This window comes from Populus alba, chromosome 15 (genome assembly GCF_005239225.2).
Source record: "Populus alba chromosome 15, ASM523922v2, whole genome shotgun sequence".
Classification (NCBI taxonomy): domain Eukaryota; kingdom Viridiplantae; phylum Streptophyta; class Magnoliopsida; order Malpighiales; family Salicaceae; genus Populus; species Populus alba.
Window position 1 is genome coordinate 9,072,339 of NC_133298.1, and position 13,015 is coordinate 9,085,353.

The following is a 13,015-nucleotide window of genomic DNA, read 5'->3' on the forward strand; positions in this document are numbered from 1 at the left end:
GTTTTAAAAAAATCACAACATCCTGTGAAATTTTGCAAAGAGACTAATATATTAAATTAAAACATTATGCACTTAATTTAAACTAATCCATCAATGAAAAAAATTAGAATTTCCATCAATTTCACTAAATTAACACAATGATGATGAGAATTGTTTTGTTTCTGGAAGTAGACAAGAAGAAAACAATGATAAGTGCTTTGAATAACAAAGAAATGAAATGCATAAAATTAAATAAAATTGTAAGAATTTAGGATAAATTATCAGATCCTGTCATTTATTTCCTTTATAGAAGATCTCATGGCATATATATTTTCTTCTAATCTCATGTTATTAACTTACTAAATATCAATCATAATTTTTTCATGACTCCTTAATCTCATGTAAAATAAAAGAATAAGAAATAAATAATGAATTAACTGTTCAAATTAATAATTTAAACTGTAAAAATCGGATATATAAAGGTAAATATAGGAGAAAATAGGTAAAAAATCAAGATCATAACAAACAATACATGCCAATCATCTTAGCCTTCAAGAAATAGTTTATTTTGTGCTGGATGGATGACGTCTGATTTGGCGGTGCGTGCGACAACTTCTAACGTCTTCTTTTGATGTTTCTTGATATCATTTGAATTGTCTCATTGTAGTCTACACCACATAAATCATGTGTGAATGGATGACGTTTGAATCGACTCCAACAAGACATTTTTTTTCTCTCTCATCACCTCAATTTTCACATCTAGCATTCTTAAAAAACCAAAGTGGCTTGTCAAACTTTATTTTGATACTCAATTTTTTATTGTGATTTACCAACTTTTTTTTTTTTAATTTTATCCTTAAATAATTGTTTTATTGGTAATTAGACTTTGTTATTGATTTCAATTTACCTTATATGAGATAATCTCTATTTCATGACCCGAATTGTGGGTTTGGAAGGCTTGCTTGAGTTACTTGAGTTTAGTTTATGTCATTTTCAACATTCAATATGAGTGTGTTTGGTACTGCGGTAGCTGTTGTGGTTGTGGTTTGAAAAAAAGTTGTTTTATAAAAAGTGATTTTAGTTGAGGTTGGTTTGAAAAAATAGGTGTTTGATTAAAACTGTGGTTAAAAATTGAGGTTGAACAAAAAGTAGTTTAATGTGTTTGGTTAAAAATGCTTTTGAAATTGAGGTTATAAAATAATTTTAAAAAATATATATTAATATTGATGATTTTTAATTTAAATTTATGGATTTAACTATTGTTATTACATCATGAAATAAATCATACTTACTATAAAATATTTTTTGTTATTCTATAAAACCATCTACAATTCCATTACGTATAAAATACATCCGATAAGAACTACAGTTTTCATAATTTTTTTAGTGTATAATAAAATTAGATAAAATATTATCAAGTATAAAATTCACTCTAAACTAATTTTTTTTTTTTAAAAAAACCTAACACACTAAAAAAAAAAAAAACAAAAAAAAAAAAAAATCAACGCAGTGCAAATGAACAGCGTGTTGATGCACATTGTTCATGTAATTGCACTGTTCATTGAACAGTGCAATTATGTGAACAGTGCAGGAAAAACAGCATTCAGCTGCTTCTTTCAACCCTGCGTTCCGAACACAAAAATTAATGGGGCCCATAAACAGTAATCAATGGTTTTTTCTTTACCAAACACTTGCCTCCTGCGTTTTATATTAAACGTGATTTTTAACACGTAAACAAACGGTCTCTAAGTTGATTTGGAATTGAGATTTGTCATTTTATTCGATTTCCTTTTTATGATCTTGTCACAATTTCATAATCTAAATTACAAGTTTGTTAAGTTAGTTTAGGTTATTGAGCATCTTCTTACTCCTCTAAGAGACCCTAAATTGGTTTATAATTTAGTCTCCTCATTACACATTTCTCTAAACATAGAGAGAATATATATGCACATATACATGCTTTCACCTACTCATCACTCGGTTAATCTTTTATTGGTTTCTTCATACTATTTTTCTAATATATTCGAACATTATATTCTCATTCGTAATTTTAATTCATTCACTCCTACTCAATTATATGCATTAAAATATTTCTTATAATTCCTTATATTTTAGCTTGCTAAAATATCTCTTTAACTTTCTCTCTTGAAATTTGTAGATATTTTTATTCAAATCACATTTTTTTTTTTTTTTTTTTTGTATATCACAACATTCTAATTTTCCTTCCAAATTAATTTCCTCTTCTGGCTGAATCAATTACTATCATATCGTTTAACATCGTCTTTTTGATTTGTTGTAAACATTCCACAATTGCATGCTAGCATTACATTCCTCATTTATTGCATCATTATCAACATCATTTAATTATATTCATTATTGTTAAGGTGGATTTAAACTCACTCATTCATGTTCATTTTTCCCAATTTCTTTGGTTAACCGCATCAGATTTACAAGCATTTCTTCATCAATTTCCCTTGCTAGTTTACATGGTTCTCGAGTCCTCCCAACATTTCGCAATTGCTTCCATTCGTTGCATGATATCCTTATAGGATAATTTATTTTAAATACCTCATATTGAATCAAAAGCCAATATTTATTTTATTTAATATTAATTACACATATACATTCAAGATTCTCTCATTATTAAATCAATTTCATTTAATTTTTATTTGTTCTTGTAAATACCAATAGAAAATCTCATCAATAAAACTTTTAAATCTAGTAGTGTTTGTACATACTTTCTCGTCATTCATATATTGTTTTTGACACAATCAAAAGTAAATAATTTTTAAGCTAATTATTCATCACCATCAATTCCATTTACATTGATTAAAATTATCATATTACATTTATATTAATTAAAATTATCACCACAGTATTATAATCCACAACAAAATCACTCTATGTACACAACCCAGCATTGATTTCTTTTAGTTTTTTTTTTTTTTTTTGTTAATGAGAATAAATCCGAATATATTGTAGGAATGATGTAAAAGATTAAAAAAAAATATGTATTCAGCATTGGAATAGGAAACCACTATCGAATGCCATGGCATAACTTGGAAGCACAAAATATTTTTTTATGCTATAAGCTTTTGAAATTCATATTCAAATAAGGGGGAAAAAAAGAAGAAGAAGAAGCTCACTGGCATTCATACTAATCTACTTCCCTGTAACTAGCTGTACGTTGTTAATACATATATATATATATATATATATATTTTGCAACTAACAATATCTTAAAAAGACCGAGCTAACGGGATAGATTTTTCAGCCTACGCATAAGCTGAGATACGCTTTAACTGACCAGATATAGTTGATTGAGTATAAAATAAACTGGATTCGATTAGGTTTTGAGCATATATCAAGCACATTGAATAGCAGAAATATTTGTTTTTTTTTTTTTTTAAAAGACAAATCTTGGCCCTTAATTTAGCTCGAAACAATCTCAACCATTAACTCAAAGTGACCATCATGACCTATCAAATTATGATAGTTAAATGCGATGAGTTGGCCTCTTTGAGGCATCACCGCGACAACTATAGTGTCAATTAGTCAGAAAAAATCATATTGGGGTGTTATCAAATGCCTAGCCATCATGGTGGTATCTGGTTTGTCTAGTTTGGTTAAGAGATGAAGCATTAAATACTCCTAAAAGGTAGTCACCTGAACAACTTTTCTAGCAAAAAATAAAAGGATGATGAATAGTAACCTTTTTTATGTTCAAAATGGGACCGTTTTGAACGTTTTATAGGTATTTGGCTAAAGTTCAATTTGGTCCTCCGACTTTTACTTTCTTTCAATTACTCCTTTAATTGACCAAATTGTTTTTTTTTTATTATTTTGTTCATTGGTTTTGAATTTATGCAAATTGACCCTTAAATTTTCAAAGTTCTTCAATTGCACCTATAATTTCAATCATTTGAGTCATTAAAGTTCGACATCTTTTTCAAAAAAGTCCTTAATTGTGAATTTTTTTAGTTTAGCCTCTAATTGACTCTAAAACTTGGATTTTCTTACTATTTTACCCTTGATTTAAGCTAATTGACTTCATAAAAATTAAGTTCGGTCTTTTAAAATTCCAATATTCTCAATCATGCCTAATTGGGCTCCCAAACTTAATTTTTCACCAATTAAGTCCCTAATAAAATCAATTTGACCCCTTTAAAGTATAATTAAGTTCTCGCACTTAATTAAATCCTTTAATTTGATTCAAATTAATTCTTAAACAAAATTAAACTGTTAATTTAGCCTATGATTAATTTCGACATTGTAGAGTCTATCCTTTGAATTTCAATCCCTTAGCACAAACCCTATTGTTATGTCTTTGCACATTGCTCATATTCTTTAGTATAAAAACACATGTCCATTAAGGAAATAGTCGTTGCAGCATTTTACCTTTCTTTCAAGACTAGACTAAGTAAAGATAAAGTAACACTAGCATTCTTGATGAATAAACTTGGTACATGAAGTATAACTATGAACAATTAACAAGAAATGTGTAATAAAATTAAGAATCTCAAGAGAAAAGAGTAATTAAACAGTACTTACAAAATTGTTCATCATATAATCGAAAGATTTAGAATTCGGCCACTTGTGAGTTTTATGATAGTAAAAATTGATGATATTGCCTGTGAGAAATTCAACAATGCATCAGTTTATGATATTATAAGAGATAAATTATTAAAAAATAACATGTTAAGTAGTATATTTACTTAATAAAAGGTATCGGTTTATCACAGTTAAATAACATATAATTATGTACTTGTCTGAATTTTATTTCTAACAAATATCCCCCTTTCGCTATTTTTTTTTTTGTATGGGTCGTACATGATAAGAGAATATTAACAAGTTCTTACTCAAAGGCACTTCCCCACCATTGTCATGCCTTAGAACGCAATTGATTCATATTCTCAATTGAGACTCAAAATAATATGAGACAAATATTGAGATCTCTTTAACAATATAGATCTTGTATATCGAAGCTTCAATATAAACCTTGTTTTTTTTTTACTTTTCTCTTAAGTTTGAACAAGTATCTATATGGAATTAAATGAATGTTTTGAAATATGCAAAGAAAGACAATAAAAGAACTTTAATTTTACAAAAGGATTCAAGAAAAAAATTAGCAATTAAAAGAATGAAGATCAAATTCAAAACATAAAATAAATTTTATTTTTTATTAAAGGGTGAAATTAAAAAGAAAATCAATTTAATAAAAGGACCCCAAAAAACCCAAAAGAATGAGGAAAAAATTTAACAAAATACAAATATTTTTTTTTATTGAAGTGTGAAACTGAAAAGAAAAATCAATTTAACTAAAAACCCAAAAAAACTATCAAACGAATAAGGGTCAAATTAAAAAAAAAAAAAAAACATATATCCCAAATTGGGATTAAATGATGAAATTGAAAACAAATTAGAATTTACAAAAGAGTTAACAACAAAAATCAAAAGAATAAAGATCGAAGTGGAAATCTTTATAAATCAGGGGACAACTCCAAAATTTTACATGGCCAATGTGAATCTCAAGGGGAAGAGAGAGAAAAATAGGGGGAAAGTGTTGCCAATAATAAATCATGCTACCAATGACAACATGTCATTTCATATGGAAGAGGACACAGTAGCACTTCTAATAACATAGTGAAAGGGGGATTGTGGCAACTAGGAGGTATCATGTGTGCTACCTGAAGGACATAGGTGTGTATCAGACAGTAGTGCATGCGCAGCAAGTGCTAATATTTTTTTTTTATATTTATTCAAAGATCAAATTGCTCTTAAGCTGATCTGATAACAAAGAAAAAAAAACTAATATGAAAAGACTAAAAAATCCCCTTAACACAAATTTCAAATTTTATGATTTTAAAGGTATTTTGGTTATTTCACTATGCTTTTTGTAATTTTTTTAATATTTGATCAAATACTAAATTTCCTCAGTTGACCTAATAATAAAAAAATATGTTATGAAAAGGCCAAAAATTCCCTTTGATGCTAGTTTTAATTTTATTTTATTTTTTTACTTTCGAATGTATTTTGACAGTGTTTTTTTTTCTTTTTTTACATCTGGTCAAATACTAAATTGTCTCTCAACTAATATGATAATAACAAAAAACAATATTATAAAAATGCCTATTGATGATAATTTTAATTTTTTTTTTTCTTTCAAGATATTTTGATTATTTTACCGTGATTTTAAATTTAAAAAAAAAAACTTACTTGTCACCGATTAATTTGATAATGACCAATAGACTTCATGAAAGTACTTTAATCTCTCTCTCTCTCTCTATATATATATATATATATATTACACAGATTAACTCTATATATACAAGAACACAATACAGTGCTTTGGAACTAAGAAGCAACTCTGTCTGTGTGGGTATCCAATCAACTGATGAACTGTGCTGGTGGTTGGCGGTGTCAACTAACACACGTCATGCACACTTGACCAAACTATGCTAGTTTTTGTCAACACAGACCATGCGGATAAACAACCAGTCCAACTAGTTCACTACCAGATCAAGCTAATAGTGAGAGCACTACTTATTCAACTCTGCACTCCATTTCGCTCTCTCCCCTTGCCCCTTTTTATTACTGATCTGCTGCTAATTTCATGATTTTGTCATCCATATCTGTAGCTGTTCTAGCCAGGGCATAGCTCAATGAGGAAGCCTTGCTGTGACAAGCAACACACAAACAAGGGAGCATGGTCCAAGCAGGAGGACCAGAAACTCATTGATTACATACAGAAGCACGGTGAAGGTTGCTGGCGCTCGCTTCCTCAGGCTGCCGGTGGGTTTTGCTCCCCTTCTCTTACTAGGAATCTGTTAACTTACCGAAGCTCGTGCATGCCATGAGAGGGGACTATTTATCATTGTTTTTTCAAGGAAAATAATATTGATTAATGGACTCTTCGTTTTGGCTTTTTTCCTTCGTTGATTCATTAGGGTTGCTTCGTTGTGGCAAAAGTTGTCGGCTGAGATGGAGAAACTATCTGAGGCCTGACCTGAAAAGAGATGGGTTTGGAGAAGATGAAGAGGATTTGATCATCAGGCTCCATGCACTGCTTGGCAACCGGTAATGATCAAATCATGTGCTCTTTAAATATTAGTATGCTATTTCTGTGCAGCTCATCTAGATCCCATGCATACAAGTTTTACAAGTATATGAGAGAACTAATTGGCGTGCACTCGAGTGAAATATGCCTGGCTATGTCACTGATCATCCAAAATACCTCTATTCAATTTTTTCATAAATGATGATAATTAATTTTATTTTCACAAATTTTGGTATTTCATATATATATATATATATATATATATATATATATATATATATATATATATATAGAGAGAGAGAGAGAGAGTATTCCTTTCAAGATTTTACCTTTTTATCAGTGTATTTAATTTCTTTGAAAAATAGTGTTTTTGGTCATGGTTTATTTTTTATTTTGTTCAAGATTTATTTTTGTGTTTCCAAATATTATTTAGAAATAAAAATTTTATTTAAGAAGAAATATGAGAGATTAATTAAGATTTTGAAAATATTTATATTTGTTTTTAATAAGTTTTTGAATTTTAATATTTAGAAAGTAAATTCTCAAGGAAAAAAATGATTCTTTCAAGATTATTAACATGTACTCTCCATAAATAGTTCATATTAAAGATAAAAGGTAATGTATTTTGTAAATAAAACTTGTAATAATTTCATGAAATGAAAATAACTTTTGATCCCACAAAAAAAAAAAAAAGCACAATATTTTCTAAAGGGTAACATAAAGTAGAATTACATTTCGATACTATATATTTACTTATACAATTGATTGCATGATCCAAGCGTCGTGAGAGGTTAAATAATGCCGATGAAACATATATCGTTGATTCAGGTGGTCCTTGATAGCCGGAAGATTACCCGGACGTACAGACAATGAGGTGAAGAACTATTGGAACTCTCATATAAGGAAGAAGCTGGAATCATCCCATCGCAATATTGGATTCACCAGATTGAGAGCAGAAATATCATCAGCTGCTAGGTCAAAGAGCCAGGCTAACGATCCGGAGACCTTCGTCGCTGTCTCTGATTCCAATGGTGGCAAGCCTGAGCCCAGCAACAAGAGTTCGTCTGGCATAAACCTTGATCTGACTCTGAGCATTCCTTCAAAAAAACTGGAGTCAAGCGATGAAAACTAATGGTGCAATATCAGATACCAATGCTTCTGGTTTCAGGATATCGTGTGCTTGGGATACTTATAATTAAGTTAATTTCTAATCAAAGCATGTATGGGATCAACCTTCACTGCAAGATACACTGCTGGGAATATTTAAAATCCAGCCTTGCAATATATTCTTGCCAAGGAAATAGTAATTGTGTATACATATAGTTAGGCTAGAATTGCTGTTTGAGAGGAAAGTTATCTCCTCCATGGCAAGAAAAGGGTTTCTTCTAACACTCTCTCCCAGGATCTGAGTGCTTGTTTATGTGTTTTTATGACTACTGTAATCCTAGTGACAGTTGCTTGCTAAGGCTTATAATAAGATATAACTTATGTCATGGAGTTTGAGACCATAACTCTTTTTATTTTCATGTTGAAAGGTCAAATAGCATAGTTGCAATGACCACCACCACATGCTGGTCTTTTATAGCCTGCTTGTTATTACATTTTAAAATACTTTATGTTTAAAATATATTAAAATAATATATTTTTTTTATTTTTTAAATTTTATTTTTAAGATAACACATTAAAATAATATAAAAATATAAAAAAAATTAATAAGAAAATCTTAAAACCTAAAAGAACATAATTTACATTATATTCTCAAAAAATACCTTTAGTGTTTATATTATAGCTCCCAAGTACTTTAGATTCTATTTGAACCAAAAAAGTACAGAAGAAAGCACAGTATACTTGAAAACGACTGCTTGTTGCAATTTTCTTTCTTTTTTTAAAAAAATATAAAAACAGAAAAAAGAAACTGTCTTAGATTTTATTTTTTTATTTTTTTAAAAAGGGAAAACAAATAACTATTTTACAATATCTTGATACTTTTTTGTTCGGATTTGAAAATTTTAACAATTGGCCGCTGGCTATTATTCTTTGTTTTTCAAAGTTTGAAATAAAAACAAAAAAAAAAAGGTTTCTTTTTTTTTTTTAAATAACAACGATACTAAATGAAAAAGTTTTTGCTTTTTACATGTTTCACTTAAACGACAACATTTCTGGGGATCTAATCTAGAAAGTTCAAGTTTTTAAGGACGAGAGTAATTCTTGAAAATGAAAATATAATCTTATCTTTAAGTACTATTCTCTGGCGTCAAATTGTCTATCTTTTTAATACAAGAGGCTTCGTACGTTGTAAAATGGAAAAATTACTACAGAGCAGGAGTACTGGTAAGCAGATGTCATGTGACCTAACATTCAAAGAAACCTCAAAGAGGTGCAAAATGGACTGAGCTCGTGTCAATATTTTGCAGTTGGGAGAAGTTAGTAGCTGTCAAAGTGATGCACATGCTTCAAACTAACAACTGCTGGTTGTTAATTCTTGCACTGTCGCCATTGTTCTTACATAACCACTTTCGTCAAAGAGCTTAATTATCTGGAGTTTGATTTTTCGAGCTCACTCGTGTTAGCTTGATTAGTAATATGATTATTATTATTTTTTAAATAATTTTTTATGTTAAAATATATGATAATAATTTTTTTATTTTTAAAAAATTATTTTGATATTAATACATTAAAATAATTTAAAAATACTAAAAAATATATTTTAAAAACATAAAAATAAACAAAAACATGTCTACGGCTCTTTTTTTTTCTTCTTTTTTATTTTCTTTTTTGTCAACATCCGGAAATTCATTCAGTCGTGTGATGCAATGACTGAAAATCTTTTACCAGCGACTAAGAGTCAAAACAAATGGTAAGCATCATTAACAGTAGATTTCATAAAGAAAAAGTTCATAAAGTGTAGTTTTTATATACTTTTTTCAAGTCTATGCATGATTTATCGGGTTACATATATATATTTGAAAGGATAGTTTTGGTCAAAAAAAATTAATATAGTCTCAATTAAAAAAATAATGAGTTAAGGTTAATTTTTATTATCAATAATGAAATTTATTGATAATATTATAATTTCGTGAAAAATAACTCATTTGCTTGGCTTTATTCTACCAGTGACTTAAATTTTATTAGAATGAAATTTTGTATATTGGATAGTGTACCTAGCAAGTTGTGAAACAAGTTGTGGAATATAATTATGATTGCTGATTTCGAAGCAATTCAAATTAAGTATGGTATGCATCATGATGTATATAACTGATTCTAACTCTTAATATAAATATTTTTCGCCATTAAATATTTGTTTCTTGTTCATTTCATTGTTAAAAAGTGTTATGACATGTTTTTTAACCCCATTTCTCCAACATGTTTAATTTAAAAAATATATATAAAAAAAAATAAAGTTGACTTGTGTTAAAAAATATTATAATATATGTTCAAAACGTGACTCAAACTTGGTATAATCTCGTCCTTTATTAAAAAAAAATGTTTATACACACATATATATGTAAAAAAGATGAAGATATAATTTCATGAAATAAAGATAATGTTAACACAAAGCAAATAAAAATACATGAGTAAATAATTATGTATATGCATGAATAGTAACATATTCTTTAAAATGCATTTTGAATAGTAACTTTCATGCATACTCATTAGAAGAAGAACAATTAAAGGATAGAGATTTGGCTTACCTCGGGACTAGTTTCAGATAAGAGTGTACGACTATGGTGGCCATTGGCAGCAAAGACGATGGCTGGTCAACAATGCTAGGGTTGTTTAGGTAGTTTTCTCTCTCTAGCTTTGAGTTTCTCTTTCTTTGTGGTTTCTACTTCTTTTCTCTTTTATTTTCTTTGTTTTTCTTTCCCTCTTCTTCTTAATCCCTCAGCAACTAGTTGGCTCAAGACATGTGTTTCTAGCTAAAAAAACAACTCTCTTTTTTCAGGTTTTTCCTTACAAATGGGGTTGTTTTTTTTCCTTTTTTTTTTCCTCCTCCTCTTTTGTTACTTCCTAGCTCAAACCTACACTTCTCTCAACTCAAAACTCTTTTTTTGCTTTTCTCTCTTTCTCTCTCAACATTTTCTCTTTAGCTTTGCTCACTTCGTTTCTTGCTTTACCCCTCTATTTATAGGCAATGATGAATCTCCTAGAACCATTATTAGTAAAATAATCATGGTCATTGGTTTCCTTGTATTAATATCAATCATCCATCATGGTTGTATCCTTTGGCCTAACATGATCGTTTTAGCCTATTGGGACCATTTTTCCAGTGGGTTCAGAGGGTCAAATCATGTTTTATTTTGTTAAACATGAAGTACAAATGCATGGGAGGAATGGTGTGTTGTTTGGCATCTTTGGGAGGTATGGGAAAGAAAAAAATGTGACAAAAGCATGGACAAAAGGCATGAAAAAAAAAAAACAAGAAAAAAAAAACAAGAAAAGCAAGTTTGTCATGTAAGGGTGAAGAAGGGCTATTTATCCATACATGCTCAAAACAACTTTGTTTTGGGCTATTTATTTTTTTTTTTTCCCTTTACAAATGGCATCGTTTCACTAATGTGAAATGCATTGCTTCACTTGTTATAACCTAATTTTTTATCTCCTAAAATTTATCATGTTAGATAAAAAAAAACATTTTTCATTCAAAAAAACTCAAAATTAAAAACAAAAATTGAATCATAAACAACTGAGCATTTAACACATAACTGGTTAGAACACCATGAGGATAGATTATTTGGGATCTTGCTAAAGAAAATAGGCTAAGATAGGACATGACTATAGATTATTTGGGATCTTACTAAAGAAAATAGGCTAGGATGGGACATGACTACATAAACTGAAGGTTTAAGGACCAACATGGATAAAGTTACAAAGTTTAGTAGTTCACTTTTGACAATTAAGGGTCTAATTGAAGAGAAAATTGAAGATTAGAGTAAAGTTGTGTCGCACATATACAACTTCACAACGATCATCCTATTATTTTGGTCACTGAAAACCCTAACAAGTCTCAAAGTCTGGATAAGGGAGCTAATTGTGTATAAAAAAGATGTACCTAGTACATCTTATCTAAGATAAATTGTATTATTTGTTTATCTTATATAAAATAAGATGTTGTTGTATTTTCTAACCATTGATCCATCTAAGATTTAAAAAAAGCCCTCCTGGGCAAAGAGATTCTTATATTATCATCTTAAAATCTCATCATTCTAATATCACATATAAACACACACACACACACGGAAATATATATATATATATATATATTATATATATATATATAATATATATATATATATATATATTCTTTTAATATTGAGAATATGTCTTATATATAAGTTGTAATCCTTGGTATTCAAACAAACAAGATAATTTTTTTGGTATTTTTAAAATATAGCCTAAGTTCTCATGGATTTTATAAACTAGTTATTAAATAAAAAAATACATGTGAAGATATAAAACAAAACTATTTTTCTTGAAATTTTATATTTAAGGATGTCAAATCATACCATGTTTTTTTTTATTATTATTTATGCAAATATGATTATTATTATTTTTTATAGCCTTGGCCATATGCACACAAATTAAAAAAAAACCTTATTTTTTAAATTTTTTTTTCTTTGAATAAGAAAATTTTGATTTTTTTGTAATTTTCTGAAATTTTAAAATAAAAATAAGTTTATTTAATATCAGATTAGTATCTTATAATTTAAGTCTATAGCCCAAATATTAAATAAAATGCTTGGAAAACACTTGAGGGACCCAAAAATAATTTTAAAATGGTCCTTGAAAGTTTTCAAAATATTTTTACATAAAATTATTTGGGGTCTGTTTAGAAAAGACATAAAAAATAAGAAATAAATATTGGTGGAAAATCAGTAGGGCGTGTTTGTCAAAAACATCCTTAACTAAGAATTAGAGGCTAAAAAATATTTTAAGACCGTTTGGCAAACACGCCTTAAGGACAAAAAGAAATGCACTTTT

At 28.5% G+C, this 13,015-nt stretch overlaps 1 protein-coding gene across 2 annotated transcripts; it reads left to right on the top strand.

Moving 5' to 3' along the window:
- Positions 1-6,363: 6,363 nt before the first annotated feature.
- On the top strand, positions 6,364-8,529 carry LOC118032875 (myb-related protein 308). 2 transcript variants are annotated; one of them, XM_035037660.2, is made up of 4 exons: positions 6,364-6,509; positions 6,618-6,771; positions 6,927-7,056; positions 7,865-8,529. In XM_035037660.2, exons 2-4 carry the CDS (start codon positions 6,642-6,644, stop codon positions 8,166-8,168), a joined length of 564 nt encoding a protein of 187 aa, XP_034893551.1. In that variant the 5' UTR covers positions 6,364-6,509; positions 6,618-6,641; the 3' UTR covers positions 8,169-8,529. The 2 variants fall into 2 exon arrangements, with proteins under 2 accessions (XP_034893551.1, XP_034893550.1); XM_035037659.2 differs by lacking the exon at positions 6,364-6,509 and having other exon boundaries at positions 6,516-6,771.
- The last annotated feature ends 4,486 nt before the right edge of the window (positions 8,530-13,015 follow it).